General features: G+C 41.0%; 1 protein-coding gene across 2 annotated transcripts in view; it reads right to left on the bottom strand.

The window, feature by feature from the left end:
* Pcsk2 (proprotein convertase subtilisin/kexin type 2) overlaps nucleotides 1-16,797 on the bottom strand; it is a 274,532-nt gene that overhangs the window by 93,452 nt on the left and 164,283 nt on the right. For both annotated transcript variants that reach the window (XM_042666500.1, XM_042666501.1), the window contains 2 exons: nucleotides 15,966-16,074; nucleotides 8,687-8,724 (listed from right to left, as the gene is read on the bottom strand). In XM_042666500.1, the coding sequence (XP_042522434.1) occupies nucleotides 8,687-8,724; nucleotides 15,966-16,074 (147 nt within the window). The remainder of the gene's footprint in view (nucleotides 1-8,686; nucleotides 8,725-15,965; nucleotides 16,075-16,797) is intronic.

The following is a 16,797-nucleotide window of genomic DNA, read 5'->3' as shown; positions in this document are numbered from 1 at the left end:
CAACAACAACAAAAAAAGAGATTATGTGGATATGCTCTCCCTTCCTTAAAATGTTATACTGTACTCACTCTTTTTGTAAAGATGTGAGCTGCCACAATAGCTGTGTGATGAGATGAGTGGAATAAATGATATAGGCAATATACCGTAACCTAACACTGGGTTACTACGTACTTGAATGCAAACTGAACACAAGAACTATCATCTCAGATACCTCATCTGATCATCAGAAGGCTGCTGACTAATGGGGTAGATGGCATATCCAGGTTGGAGAAATTGGACAAAGGCATCATATGAATTGTACCTTGGATGAGAGGGAATAAGATGGTGTTGAAATTTCTTTACACGACTCAATAGCACACTGTTTATAAGCTGGGTATTTTTGGAATTTTCCATTTAATATTTTCAGATTCTTGTTGACTGTAGATCACTAAAATCATGACAATTAAAACCATGGATGGGAAGATGTAGGAAATCTACTTCATTCCCTTTCAAGGGAGGATATGCTCAGGAAGGGAATGTGGAATTGGACTCAATGCTGTCTTCCATGTTTGCTGCACTCAGGAATTTGTGGAAAAAACTCAAGGACAAACACAGAGGATCCTCAGCATAGGATCGTGGAGCTCCCCAGAGGAAGAGCCATGTTTCAGGCTAAAAGATGGGAGCTTTTGTGCAAGAAACAACTCCTCTCCACCCTAAGGGCAGGGGCCTGCAGCTGTGATCACTTAAATACAAGGAAGTGTGATTTTCTTGGCCTGGAGAAAAGCTCATCTGGAGAAAATGCTATCTTACCCACTTTACCCTTCCATCTGATTTTCCATGAATATCCTCTTAGTTCAAAGACCTGTGACAGAGGTGCAGATCAGGAATTCTGTTTCCTCTGTAGCATTCTTCTTCATTATATCTCTGGCCATGAAGAGTGACTCTTCTCTGTCCCTTTATCTCCTCTTTGCTTGGATGTATTGGCCTTTCAGAGTCTGTGAAATTTATTTTGGTATCCTCTGATTTTTTTTCTTTTTTGGTCTTCTCTTCCCTAGTCTCACAATCTTTTACTTAGCTTGGATCAGCTGCCCTGTTTTCTCTTTTGATAACTTTGAGCCCACTGGGAATCACGCTGAGCAACTGCACTGGTTTCCTGATTCTCAACTCGGCTGCTTCTTCATCAGCATAACCTGACATTAGGCTGAGTTGTAATCAGCAACTCTTTCAGGAAGGCAATGGATGTTTGCTGAACATTCATTATATTAGGTGCCAGGCCCATTTATAAATGTTATCTCAAAAATACCTGACAATGCCAAGAAACCTAACCAAAGTTTCATTCTGCCCATTTCACAGATGAAGAAATGAAACTCAGATAGATTTAATATATTCATCTATGGATCCACAACTAGGGAAGAGGGTAGCAGGAGATATACTCTGGTTTGACTCAGTTTCCAACATCAATCATTACACTGTCAGCCGGAAACTTTGCTGTCAGCAGACATAGCCAAAAAAAAAAAAATTGAAAAAAAGGAAAAAAAGAAAGAAAAAAAGAAAGATCCTATCTGCTGGACTTCATTCTGTTTGACTATAGGGCAGGGCAGAAGAGCCAATAACAGATGCTTTCTTCCTCTACTTCAGCCCTGCTCCTGTGTAGCAGTCTTACCTAGTGATTGGCAGGAGTTTGTGGGTGCTCTGAGACAGGCTCCTTCTATACTGCTTGCCTGAGCTCTTTTTGGAAATTAAGTGCCTCTTACCTTCAGTGGCAATTTTCTTAATAACAAACCCTTCATGATCACTTCCTTTCTCTCCTTCTGGTGCTTCTTAGGATTTTCTTCCGAATGAAGTATGGTTGTTCCCAGATATCCACATGCGATTGGTTGCAGGATATTCTGCCTCTTCACCCAAGGGTACCAAAATCCATGGATGCTCAAGCTTGTATAAAATGGTATAGTATTTGCATATAACCCCGTCATTTTCTTCCTTATGCTTCAAACCATCTCTATGTTTCTGATAATGCCTAATATAATTTAAATGCTACAGAAAACACTTTACTGTTTAGGGAATAAGGACAAGAGAAGAATGCCTGTGCATAGTCAGAAGCCACAAATATAGAGTTGACTGTACTTGGCTTCAAGTCTTGGTCTCATGGTCTGACCCTAACAGGTAGTATGAAGACTCTCCTCAGATTTTGTAGACCCCCCTCTTCGTGGCTTTAGGTCTGTGAAGACAGCTGGAGATGCTCCATCCTACTCATTCTCACCCTTTGAAAGCTGCCATCTCATCCACATTCTACCAGTTCCGGAGGTAGTGCTTCTCTATTCCACAGACTTAGCAAAACACCCCAGGCTAGGGTCAGCACCATGGATACAAGCCTGCAGTTATTACTGGACTGTAAGCCACAAGGGAAAGAAACGAGCCACTTCCTCCTTTGTTTGTCCCTCACCCATATCTCCACACCTGTGCTCTTACTGACCTGAGGTCTGACACATAACAATTGTAGTGAGTTAGAGAAATGATTCAGGCTTTTATGTAGAGAAGATGGGTAAAGAAGGCTCTGACTTTGACCTGGTCTAAAATAGCCTCTTCACCAATACTCACTTCATGTTATTACTATTGGGGTGGAGAAAGGAGAATCTTAATTATTTGGAATGGTAAGCATTTACTAGTGGGACCAGATCCCTGAGATTAAATTCAATCATAGAACAATAGAGTAATAATACAAGTGGCTGTTATTATCCTGTGGTCTAAACGCTCAACAGGCTCAATGTAGATTTATTGAATTAAATGAACACTAATGATTTACATTTATATATTGATTTGCAGTTTTCAAAGTTTTTTAATTCTCAGTTTAATGGAAAGAACACTGAACGGCTGGCATGCTCTGATCCCTCTCTTTTAATACAATGAATGACCAGGCTTTGTAGATGATTCTGCTTTGGGAAACATTTTGCCTGGTTTGATTATGGAGAGATTTTTCTGAAGGGCCTTGAGTAGAATTTTTCACTTTTCACTGAAAATAAATCAGTAACCAGAAGAATATCTTTTCATTTTTCTTTCCACATAGACCTTTGTGTATATTTTAACGTGCAAAAGATTTCTAATCCTACCCTCTGTGGCAGATTTTGTTGCTTAATCCATTAGCCTGACACCATCTTGTGCTTGGTGAGCACAATTGCCTGTACCCAGCTTCTCTGCCTTGTCCTCTCCTCGAAGCTGGAGAGGCAGAAATGCTGCATTATAAACATAAATGTTGGAGGAGGGATCAGCCCTTCTCCAATGACTGTTGAGGTTGCTATGAACACGTCAGATTTCCCAAGTAACCCAGGTGGCAGGTGATGTCACTCCAGTGGTGCATAAATTCTACACCAGCTCCCAGAGTTCACTAGTGAGTGAAGTTCCAGCTACCCAGTGGGGAAACTTGTCTGATAATGCATCATTCAGTGGCTGCCTTCCCTCCTTTGATTCACCTTCCCAAATAACCCATTTCTGCTTAAACCTTTGTCTTGGGTCTACTTCTGAGGAAACCTAAACAAAGACTTCCTCCTCAAAGGTCCTTTCCTGAGAGGGGTGGTAGGCTAGCTCATCACATGTAAGCCATTAAGTCATTTAACAAGTTGTAACACTGCCTACTAACCCTTTGTTCTAGCCTACCATTTCCTATAATTTTCTAGCCTACCATTGTCCACTGATTTCATGGCTCTCTTGGGGAGGTCTTTGCTACTTGCCACTCCCATTCTGCTAATGATAGTATAAACTTTGTTGTTTTTTGGTCCGGTCATGGGGCCTGAACTCTGGGCCTGGGTGCTGTCCCTCAGCTCGTCAGGTCAAGGCTAGTGCTCTACCACTTGAGCCACAGCACTACTTCCAGCTTTTTTTTTTTTCCTGCTTATGTGGTGCTGAAGAATTGAACCTAGAGCCTCATGCACACAAGGCAAGCCCTTTACTTCTGAGCCACCTTCCCAGCCCTAGTGTAAACTTTTAAATTAAAAATAAAGAAGATAAAGGTGGTTAGTAAGCATTAGACTCAACTCTGACAGGGCAGGGGAGATGCTATGACTAGAAAAATCCAGTCAGCTTGATCTCTCTGATGAAAAATTAAAAATGAGGTATTTGACTTGGTGCCAATGGCTCATACCTGTAACCTTCGCTATTCAGGAAGGCTAACATCTGATGATTGTGGTTCGAAGCCAGCAAGCAGGGAAGACCATTAGGCATTAATCTCCAGTTAACCACCAAAAAGTGGGAAGCGGAGCTGTGGTTCAAGTGGTACAGCACTAGCCTTCCTTGAGCAAAAAGGATAATGCCTAGGTCCTGAGTTCAAGCCCCAGGACCAGAAAAGAAAGAGGTACCTGAATCCAATTTTCTCATTGAAAGCAAAGGGTTTTCACAGGAGAATTTCACAGCCAAGTGGAAATGTATAAAATTGTGAGGTGCCAAGTGTTTGATAAATGTTGAAGGTTCATATCATGCTCTGGATGGAAATGATCAGGAGATACATCTTGGTATAGGGCCTACCTTTTCCTGCTTAAGATTTGAGTGCCATCTAGGTTAATGCTAGGGCAGACATTGTCTCTACAATAGCATCCCTGCCCTCCTGAACATTTCAGATATGGAGAATGTATTACTTCTATTTATTTATTACACTTAACCCCAAAATGATGTTTCCTTTAACTGAACTAACAAAAATTTTTCCCTTCTACAGTTGACATTCAGTAGTGAGAATTTTCTTGGGGAAAATTGCTGAACATGTTAGGTACCTTATTGCACAGGCAAATTTGGGACATGTGAAAATATAGTTAACATACCTCTTGAGTTTTCGTTTTATGTCACTAGAACAAACTTTTTCCATTCTTTCATCTTTCCTTAGCATTTTCTTTTTTCTTTTCTACCAGTCTTAGGTCTTGAACTCAGGACCTGAGCACTGTCCTTGAGCTTCATATTTGCTCAAGGCTAGCACTCTACCACTTGAGCCACAGTGCCACTTCTGGCCTTTTCTAATTGTGCAGTGCTAAGGAATCAAACCCAGGGCTTCATCCATGCTAGGCAAGCACTCTACCACTAAGCCACATTCCCAGCCCCTCCGTAGCACTTTATGGCATCTTTCTACCTTTACATGTTGCTGTCATATGAGGCATCAGCTGGTAGCATCCTAACTGTCCAACAAATCAGGGACTAGAAAATGTTTAAATAAAATTACAATATTTTAAAGCATAACAATATGAGTATGACTTATCACATGGTTGGAGGAATGCAATGAGAGTCCAATTTTATGAACAATATGCATAACAGGAACAAAAGACCAAGCCACTAAAAATGAAAGTAGTAAGCTGGGCACTGGCTGTAATCCTAGCTATTCAGGAGACTGAGACCTGAGGATTGTTGTTCAAAGCCAGCTTGGGCAAGAAAGTCTGTGAGATTCTTATCTCCAATTAACCACCAGAAAAAATGGAAGTAGTGCTGTGGCTCAAAGTGATAGAGCTCTAGCTTTGAGTGAAAAAGCATCCAGGTCCTGGGTTCAAGCTCCACCTCTGACAAAAAAACAAAACAAAACAAAACCCCACCCCTCCAAAACAAACAAAAACCCTGATAGTATTATGGTAATATTGAATCTATTTAAACATTTCTGATTTTTCTACAGAAAATACATATTTATTTTTAATTTATAAAAATACTTTTGGAAAATAAAGAAAGCCAGCACCTCTCGCTAGTTCCAATTTCAGATGAGGATTAGACAGGTAAGTCAGCATAGCCGCTGTAGCTTGACAGCTCTGAAGCATTTTCACCACGTGAACTGGGATCTCTTTTGAGTCTGGCAACTGGCATGGGAAACAGACTGCCAGGAAGCATCTGGGCTGGCATTGAAAGGTTAGTCATGGTGTCCTAGACCTTCACAGGACTGAATTGTGGGTGCATCCAGAGGCAATGGCCATCAACTTTCCAGCCTGATGGAAAACTACACCATCTTGTTGCACTCCAAGGGGAAAGATGGTTTAGACCAGCTAGCAGAACCTTATGTGGATATTCCGAAGGTTCTGGTTCCTGGGAGTGAATCTTAGAAAATGTCAGTGCCAGTGGCATGATGGCTCAAAGTGGTAGAGCCTTCTAAATCACAGGAACAGTACCCAGGTCACAAGTTCAAGCCCCATGACTGACAAAACTAAACAGAAACAACAACAAAAAAAAACCCAAACCTAAAAATGTCTGTGCTTCTGCAGCCCTTGAGGGTGAATTGTGTGGCCTTGAAGTTGGTATCAGTGCCATATCTCTACAAGGATAGACCTATTTAGAATAGCAGTCTTGGAGAAAGTATAAGTTTGTTTCTCAGTCTCCCATCAGAGACATCTCCAGGGCCTGCAGTTATGGAGAGAGAGGCACTGAGGTTTAAGTCACAGTCAGGAGGTTAGAGAATGTCTTTAAGAAAGTCAGTGAACAAGTGAGCAGACAGTTCCTTGCATTTTAGTAGTGGGGAAGCAGCCATAGGAACAGGGAAGAAGACTTAGATGACTGACACCCACAAGACCATAGAACAGACTCCACAACTCTCATGCAGTTTATTACTATCTTCTCTACAAGTGCTGATGAGCATCACTGGGAATAAAGCTTCGGTTAACGCCTGCCATATCTTTCTAGGACCACAGTGGCTGAATTGTGCCTGAGATTTACTCTATATTCTTTAGTATTAAAAAAGATGCATAGATCAATTTGCATGCTTCTAGATTCAGAAGACCCATGTAGGGAACACAATCACATTGTTGACCTGTTTCCTGATGCTCAGTGCAACAAGCACATATAAAAACTCCACTTCAAAACCCAATGTAAGGAATTGTAACTTCTTGGTACAACTACTTAACAATAATAAAAAAACAAAGGGAAAAAAATCCCCCAGTGCCATTTTGAAATGTAGACATATACTTCCAGGGCAAGACACTCAGAAATTCTACCCCTAAACTATGGCTTGCTAACATCCTTCTAGTTGTGTCCTAGTTCTTCTAAATGGAAGTCTTTGTAGCTACTAAGATTATATATATATATATATATATATATATTTTTTTTTTTTTTTTTGTCGGTCGTGGGGCTTGAACTCTGGGCCTGGGCGCTGTCCCTCAGCTCTTCAGCTCAAGGCGAGCGCTCTACCACTTGAGCTACAGCGCCACTTCCGGTTTTCTGGTGGTTTATTGGAGATAGGAGTCTCACGGTCTCTCCTGCCTGGGCTGGCTTTGAACCGTGATCCTCAGATCTCAGCCTCCTGAGTAGCTAGGATTACAGGCGTGAGCCACCAGCGCCCGGCAGATTATATATTTTTTATACTTAGGTCTGGAGTTTATAGGGGCAGCATAGCTTACTAATAGTTGGGCTTTTTAAATGTTTTTATTGTAAAAGTCCTGTACAGAGGGGTTACAGTTACTATCGAGCATTGTTACCTCCTCCTTTGTTTTTATTCTACCATCCTTTTCCTTCCCACCTCCACAACTCTTCCCCCTCCCCCCAAGTTGTAAAGTTCATTTTCAACATAGTGTCTTGTATATTTCATGGTTATAATAGGTCATCCTGTGTCCTTGTTTCAGCATTTTGTTATTTCCCTTCCCCTCCCCAAATTAGAAAAATGTATATACAAGATGCAGGGCACCAACATCAAATACAGTGAAAATAGGGGTTATACCATGGCAGAAGAACATACAAGAGAAACAAAAAAAATCACATAGTACATTTTAAATACATTAAACAATAGCAAGAAAGAAAAAAACCACTTGTGCCCCTATCTTGGGGCTCATTTCACTTATCATCTTATATGGTCATATGTATATAGCTTTTGACCTTTTTTGCTTGTCCTAGACTTATACTAGTTATTGCAAATGAGGGAAACTATGGGACCTGGCTGGCTAGTTGGGATAATTTTAAATGCACTTACCAAAGTTTAAAATTGTAGTCTCTGGTTGAAAAAAGGGATCAATCATGTTTAAAGGGCTTGCAGGTTTCATCAAGAAAGCAGAGCATGAGTTATGGGGTGGTCCTAACCTAGCAGAGCTGCTGTGGTCCTGCTAATCATCTGTTTGTCAGAGGTTGCTCAGTGAGGTGCCCAATGTGGGGATTTTCAGCGCAAAGAGGTCATAAGAGATAAAAATAGTAAAAACAGATAATGTTCTTACTTTCATAAAGTGACAGTTGCAATGTGAATTGCTGAGGCTTATGGCTTTTTGCCTCCGTTTTGGTCAGCAAGAACCTAAATGGCTCGTTTCCACCCTTCCCTTCAGCATTGTCAGCTGGAGTTGATTTAAGCCTTGCCAAGTTGCTCTCTTCTCCACCTGCTCTGTACCTAGTTTCTTGGCACTCTGTTCTTTCGAACTTCAGCTTGTTTTCTTTTCTTACAAAGCTGCCACCTCTGCTTGCTGCCAGGCCCCATGCTTTGACGTTTGCCTTTGGCCAGAGCTGTGGCTCTAATAAGATGGGCTGTTCTAGTACGTGTGTGTGTGTGTGTGTGTGTGTGTGTGTATGTGCTCACACACACAAGAATGTGTGTTTCAGTGTGTCTGTGAGTGCATATGTACATGCATTTTGTGTGCATATGTGTGCCCCCATGTTTTTACATGCTTAATTCTGTGTGTGCATATGGTGTATTTACACTCAGGTATATTCCCAATAACCAGGGGGCACCAGAACACTTTAAAGCATGCATTCTTCTGTGCTCCCCAAATCAGCTTGTACTTACATAATTGGAGGCCAGGTCTGGGTGGAGATAGTCGATTCCTGTGAAAAGATAACAAGAGCACAGGAATTAAAGGTTAATACCTGCCACTGGACTCAGGAAAGCTGCTCAAGAAAGCATCTTTCTATAGAGGGCCAGAGCCAGGGGACTTGTGGTAGGGATTGAGGGACTTGAGGATCCACCAGAGCACAATCCCCCAGCTTGTAATTTCTGTGTGAAGGCTGTGCTCAACGGAGAGATGGCTGCCTCTGTCATGTTGCAGAAGAGTGAAACCAATTAGAGTCTGGGGCCCAAGGATAATGCTTCTGAAAAAATGTCATCCCTAAGGGGCTTAGTGACTGTGAGATGGATGGCTCATCAAAGCACTGATCTAAAAGAGATGTGTAGAAACCCTGACATTTCTAAAGCATCAACTTGCTTTTCTTGTGAAATAAAGCTGGCCCTGGGGAGGAAAAGCGAAGATTATTTAACAGGGCCTGGACAGCAATGGATTAGGGGTGCATACTCTAGCGAGGAAATAAGAAGACATACATGGCTGGGTGAGAAAAGCCATTAGGAAAAGGGCAAATGGTGTCCAGTGAGGTATTCCTGGATGGGAGCTGATGCCTGTCTCCTTGCAGAAAGTCAGAAGCTCTCATTCTTTCAATAGCAGTCCCATGCTTGTTGTTGAATGGGGGCCCAGTATAATTCCAAATACAGAGTTCTGGTCTAGTAGTGCCTCTGAGTTCCACTCAGATAATCATAGGATGATTATCATATGACATCAAAAGAAATGGAAAAGCTCTCCTTAGGTCAGCAGAGCTCTAGAATTGTGGAAACAGCTATACCTGAATGTCTAAGCCTCTGGAGAAACAGAAACAGAGCGGATTCCTGTTACCACCTAGCAGATTATGAGTGTGAGTATTTGGAATCAAAGATGAGAATTTGATTCCAAACAACTTGGATGGCAGGCAGCAGAATCTCTGTCAAGTTGGTCAGGCTCTCTTGCATGCTTGCTTCTTGAACAACTGGAGGTGAGACAGGATGGGACTCAAAGAAATCAATGAATGTGGTGGGCTTAGCTCTGCAGCTGGTGCATTTAATATCTATAGTGAGATACTACAGTTATAAGCTTCTAAACTTATACTGCAGTGCTTATAAGCTGGAAGTATATTAAGTGCCTCTCATAGCTGGCATCTTCACCACATTGTCTATTAAGCTTGGGCTACCATTTTATAAATGATTGCTTTCTCCCCTCCTTCCCTCCTTTTCTCCCTCCCTCCCTCCCTCCCTTCCTGTTTTATGAAACCATCCACTGAGAGGCTCTGATGACTTGTGACTGGTACATAGTCTGTGTGGGGCTGATTCATGGCCAATAGATCATAAGGCATATGTCACACACATAACAAATACTTGGCTATATTTTTGTTCATAAACATTAATTGCCTGTCATCTATTTGAATCTTTTCAGAAAGTATAACCTACAATAGCCTAAATTCTCAGGAAGCCCTGATAGTGCTTGAGACTCCAGAAACTAGCAAGGAGTTCCATGTGCTAATTCCCATTTAGAATCTCAGTAGTTCAGTTCCACATTTCAGGATCTTGGCCCTGAGCTTGGTGCTTTTCACTGCCCTAAGGGAGTTAACATCTTGCATAACCCGCTCCTCCATCCCTACTGAACTACATGATGATGAGGAGTGGAACTCTATTAACACATTTCATTTTCCCAAGATGGCAGCACCATTCCTGTATCCCATGAGGTCTGGTGGATTTGTAATGGCTTCAATCAACAGACTTAGTGGGAGCTCAGTGTGTGATTTCTAAGACCAGGACAGGAAAGGCCAGGCATCTTCTACCTGTTTCCTTCAAGTGTACACTTTGGGAGAAACCAGCGTGGTGTAGGAAGCCCACTGGAGTGCAGTGACTGTCTATAATTTTCACATTTGTTCAACATTCATTTGGAATGTTGCTCTAGCTTTCTCCTGCCATGAGCAGGGCTCAGTTATCCTTGACAAAGAGGAATATTTTTTGTATTAATAAGTTTTTTTATTGTGAAAATACCATACAGAGGGGTTACAATTACATGAGCAAGGTAATGAGTACATTTCTTATCAAGCATTGTTGCTTCCTCCTTTGTTTCCCTTTACCATCCCTGGGACATACAAAGCAACAAAGAAATCATCTTATAAATCTGTTAGAAACAATAGCAAGAAAGAAAAACTGAGTCCTTATCTTGGGGTTCATTTTGCCTAACATCAACTCATCTGACCATTTCTGCTTGTCTCAGACATATACTAGTTATTGCAAATATGGGAAACCACATATATAATTTTTCCAAGTCTTTCCATTTCCTAACAAATGGGGCAATGTCATTCTTTCTGATGGAGGCATAGAATTTGTGTATATATACCACATTTTCTTGATCCATTCATCTACTGAGAGGCATCTGGGTTGGTTCCATATCTTAGCTATGGTAAATAATGCTGCCATAAATATAGTTGTGCTGGTAGCTTTCGTATGGTCTTGTTTGTGATCATTTGGGCAAATGCCCAAAAGTGGGATTGCTCGGTCATAGGGGAGCTCTGTGTGGAGTCTTTTGAGGAAACTACATACTGCTTTCCAGAGTGGTTGAACAAGTTTACACTCCCACCAACAATGCAGTAGGGTTCCCTTTTGGCCACATCCCCTCCAGCATCTGCTGTTATTAGAGTTCTTGATTATAGCCATTCTAACTGGGGTAAGGTGGCATCTCAATATTTTGATTTGCATTTCTTTTATGGCAAGAGAGGTTGAGCATTTCTTAATGTGTCTATTGGCCATCCTTCTTTCCTCTTCAGAGAAGTTTTTCTTTAAGTCTTTAGCCCACTTATTTATCTGGCAGTTTTTTTTTTGTTTTTTGAGGATTTGTTGTTGGGGGATTTAATTTTTTGAGTTCCAGGTATATTTTAGATATGAGACCCTTGTCCATTGTATGGCTAGTGAAGATCTTCTCCCAATCTGTGGGCTTTCTATTGATCTTGCTAGCTACGTCCTTTGCCATGCAGAAGCTCTGCAATTTGATGCAATCCCATTTGTACAACCTTTGTTTGATTTGTTGTGTTTCTTGGTCTCTATTAAGAAAATTTTGGCCTGTGCTAAGGAGACCTAGGGTTTCTCCTATTTGGTCCTGTAATATTTTCAGGGTGTCTGCTTTGACTTCGATTTGACTTTGATCCATTTGGAGTTGATTCTGGTGCAGGGTGATTATAGAAGGATCTAGCTTTAGTTTTCTACAAATGATTAACCAATTTTACCAGCACCATTTACTGAAGAGGCTGTCTTTCTTCCATTCTACTTTTTTTTAGCTCTCTTATCAAAGAATAGATGGCTATAGGTCTGTGGGTTCATTTCTGGGTTTTAAATTCTATTCCATTGGTCTTGAGGTCTGTTCTTGTGCCAGTACCAAGCTGTTTTGATTACTATGGCTTTTTAGTAGAATTTGAAATTTGGTATTGATATTCCTCCAGCACTGTTCTTTCTGTTAAGGATTGTTTTTGCTATTTGGGGTCTTTTATTGTTCCATATGAATTTTTGGATTGCCTCTTCTATTTCCTTGAAGAATGAGGTTGGAATATTGATAAGCATCACATTGAATTTGTAGATAGCCTTGGGAAGTATTGCCATTTTGATGATGTCGATCCTTCCAATCCAGGAGCATGGGAGGTTTTTCCACTTTCTAAGTTCTGTTTTGATTAAGAGGAATTTTTTTGCCTCTTCTCGGTTCCCTAATGTGGTCAATGTATATATCTGTCTTAGATAGCAGACACTTGGTAACCAAATGTTCCTATGGGACAGCTAGATAAAATCTGAAGGGACTTGAAGGCAGAATGACTTTAAAAGGGAAGACCAGGAGACCTGGAGTCCCTTGCTAGTTCCCTGTGAGACTTCAGGCCTCACTGTACAGGGCAATCTTGAGTTTGTACTCTATTCATTCAAGCATAGCGCTCCTTGGCTGTTCAAACTCTAACATGTGCCTGGGCTGGTGCTTCTTATCCATCCTTGGATCTTGTGTTGTATACATACCATTTTCAACATCAGGTTTCTACACTAAATAATTGCATTATGATGAAAGGGATGGAGTTGTCATCATTAAGCAAGGTCCTTACTGACATATCCATGCCTGGAATGCCCCAGAAGACCCTGAAGAAATAATTTCCAGAGCCAAAGGGCTATTATCAACAGCTCACTTTGGAGGTATTCCCTAGTGAAATGGCATTGCATTGCCCCTAAAGGAATTAGAAGATATTATTTATGAAGCCATTAGATCTGGAGGGTAGGGTGGGGGTAGGGTTCAATTTTGAGTTGTGCAATCAGAAACAGGTAGCTAGCTATTAAAACTGAGCTGCCTACAAATTGAACCTCTCACATACAGAAAATTGCTAATTTGCCACACAGGCCAAGCTACACAGCCAATGCTTGCAGAATATGATTACTTTTGCCCTTGACTATCTAGCTCAGTATCTGTGTCAGTTTTTTTTTTTTTAAATAGTGTTTTGAAACATCTTGCTGACAGACTATGTAGGAAATGATACCATACCATTCATGTACATAGAGAGCGAAGAAAGGAAAGTTACTACTGGAGACCTCAGTCTTTCCAGTTCTGGATGTTAAGGCAGAGATGTTCAACTATCTAGTGAGAGGCTTCTGAGTATGTGGGTTTTGTCCCTGTCCTGCGGGAGCTGCTCTCGTCCCAAATATGGATTTGAGGGATGACCTAGTGTCTTCCATTTCTCTAATGATCATATTGAATTAGAGATGGTCAGAGATCTGCTATCCATTTTCCCACCCTTCTAAACTGGGAGGAAGAATGTATTTCCCCTCTGAAAAGCTGGACTGCCTTGCCACTATTTGTCCAGCAGAAGTGACAGAGCAATGCTTCCTACTCTAGGTCCACCTGGCAAATTTCCCCTCTCTCCTGGAACTCCTGTTCTTGGAAGTCATGAGTCACCTGTAAGAAATCTGCTTTGCTGGGAACTCTGAGACTAGGTGGAGAAGGAGGCACAGCATCCAAGTTGAGCCTCCAGCCAATTCTGCCTTCTGACTCTAGCATCACAAGAAAAGACCCCAGTGAAGCAGCCACATAGCTGTGTGGCTAATCCCTATCAGCTCATAGAACTGTGAAACATATTTCTTTTAAAAAACCCATTCAATTTGGGGTAGTTTGTTAGAAAACAAAAACAATAAAGAAATTAGGAGTTTTAATTGGGATGAAAAGGGACAGAGAGTTCAACTTATGGGGATCCCAAGGACCACTAATCTACAGAAGAAATAAGATGAAACAAACAGAAACTTCTGCTGGGACTTTCTATGTGATTTAGCCTCCCAATGTGGAACTGAGTCAGGAGTCTGCTGCTTTTGGAAGGGATGACGTCAGCGCTAGGCAAGGATGCAATAGTTAAGAATTCCGCAGTGGGTCATCCCAGCTTCTCAGGAGGTGGGGGCAGGAGAATCACAATTCAAGACCAGCTTGTGAAAAATGTGATACTCTATTTGAAAACAAGCTAAAAGCACCAAATGTGTGGCTTAGGTGGTAGAGTACTTGCCTAGCAAGCATGATTGCCTGAGTTAAAACCTTTGTATCATCCAAAACAACAATGAGGATGACAAGGATAATAAAGACAACAACAACAGTAGCAGCAGCAGCAACAACAAATGAGCATCCAGAGTGCTGCTGGAGGTTTCTTATGACGTATGAGCATGTGTTGTCACTCTACCGTGTCACTTTTAGTCTATTTGGTCCTTGGGAGAAGATACCCAGTACGAACACTGAATGGGCCATCATATCCTGGGTAAGTTTCCCTTAAACTTAGATGTATGTGCGTGTGTGTGCGTGTGTGTGTGTGTGTGTGTGTGTGTGTACGTGTGTGTACGCTAGCTTCAGCTGCTTTGGAAAGATTTCCAAGCCAAAGTGTTAGCAAGGAAAAAATATAATCATAAGCTCCTGATATCCTGTGTACACTCTTTCCCAATTCTCTTTTCTTCTTGTGAAAGTCCTCAGCCATCACAGAAAGCTTTTACATCCACTTCAAACCATCTCACACATCAGAAGCATACTGAGTCATAGTTTCTGTGTTGATATTTAATGAGCCCATACAAAGGCAACACAGATTTTAAGCATGCTGGCTTCCCTGTTGCCTCCATCAATTCAGCTTCAAAGACTTGCTTTAGACAACACCATGCTCTTAGAAGATGGTCAGAAAGGGAAGGCTCCATTGTTTCATCTCTGTGTAGCCTTCGTATGCAATTAGATGGATAATGCACAGTGGAGCTTTGAACTGGGGGTCTGGTGGCCAGTTGCAGGGCAGAGGCCTATGCCAGTGAAATGATGCTAGGGTGGTGACTCCATAGGATTTCAAAAGGGTCAAGGACATGTGGAATTGGGAAAACATCAATTCATCAAACCCAGTGGTTTCAGACTACAGAGACTAAGTTTCAACTATAGAAAAATAAAGCTCTGTTAGATCTTTGGCAGGTACTCAGGGTAGAATAACATATAGAAGGTGTATGTATTATTAATGTTATCAAAAGCTGCTTGACAAAGATTCATTCTGAAGGTATCATTAAAGTTAAAATTTCAAAATCTTGATCCTGTTTTTAAAAAGTGATTGCACAGCTTTAGAGCTCTAATTGTGGAGAGTTTTTTTTTTTTTTTTTTGGTGACTGTTGAAATGGAGTTGGTCTGAATTTCAGCAGCTGATATAATTTATGTAGCAATCAAGAACTTGACATGATGGGTAGGGGGTTCAGTGGTAGGGTGCTTGCCTTGCATATACTAGGGTTTGGGTTTGATCCTCAGGCTTGCAAACCAAACCAAACCAAACATGCCTGAAATGGAACTAGTGTGACTGAAGAATTGAAAATTTAAATTTCATTTCGTTTAAATAATTACAATTAAAAGTTAAGTAGTCACACATACTCTACTGGCCACTGTGGGTGGCTAATATAAATAGGTTTTGAAGATATTTTGTAGTCAGCTATAGGCAGTGGCCCAATATCAAATTAAAATTGAATGGCAGTTAGGTGACATTAGTTATTTTAGTTCCTTATTGATTAATTAAAAAAGTATTTGTTAAGAGCATCCTGGAGTTTAATGATCACTGATCTGGAGGAAGATAAGAATTTGATTACAGTGTTCTTAGACCCAACACCAGAGATGACAATTCTGCTTCCGATTAGCATCTTCCAAAACAATGAATCTTCCATGTTCTACAGGGAGGCAAAGCACACTTGCTCCCAAGTGATGTAAAGTCTGTAATATACTCACCATCATCCATAATTCCAATGGTCACACCTTTGCCCGTGTATCCCAGCTCCCAGGCTTCTGCCACATTCAAATCAAGCCCAGGAGTGCCATCAGCTTGCCCGGTGTTGATCTGGTGGAGAAATTCAAAACAGAATCTCATTAGTTTCATGGTATACAGTGTGTGTGTGTGTGTGTGTGTGTGTGTGTGTGTGTGTGTGTGTGTATACTTGAGATGTTCTGCAGCAATTTGATATCCCAGGGTCAGCCTAAAGGCCACATCTTCCATAAAGTAGTAATTCTGGGTGCTCTTTACACCTTCCGTAACCTTACCTGTCTGTCTTTTTCTTTTTTTCATACAAGCAATTGGTGTTTTCTGCTTTCTATGTATGCGCAAAAGTGATTTCAATCTCCCCACATTTACTAGCTAGATTGCTATGTTTTAATTCGTTCAAAACAAAAATCTTGGGTGTTTCCACTGTAGCCCTGTCCTGAAACAGGGTTAAGTGTTCCCTTCCATAACTCTTTGTTTTTATCTCACAGTGTGAATTTAGCACACATTGTCTTGGATTATTCTTATTGAATATAATCTCCTTATATCATTTTGGGAGAAAACATGTCTTACTTACCTCTGAAACTTCAGTAACACTGTATCAAGTCTTGCTCAAAAATATTTGTTAAAGGGAGTTAAATAGATACAGCTCAGCTTTAACAAATGTTCTAATGCAGACCCCAAAATATAAAAAAAAACCCAGGGATGTGGAACCAACCCAGATGCCCCTCAGTAGATGAATGGATCAAGAAAATGTGGTATATATACACAATGGAATTCTATGCCTCCATCAGAAAGAATGAC

The sequence above is a fragment of the Dipodomys spectabilis genome, unplaced genomic scaffold (assembly GCF_019054845.1).
Source record: "Dipodomys spectabilis isolate Male_0828 unplaced genomic scaffold, ASM1905484v1 ptg000365l, whole genome shotgun sequence".
In the NCBI taxonomy this organism is placed as follows: domain Eukaryota; kingdom Metazoa; phylum Chordata; class Mammalia; order Rodentia; family Heteromyidae; genus Dipodomys; species Dipodomys spectabilis.
Note: the sequence above shows the minus strand (reverse complement) of the source record. Positions and strands in the feature narration are given on the sequence as shown.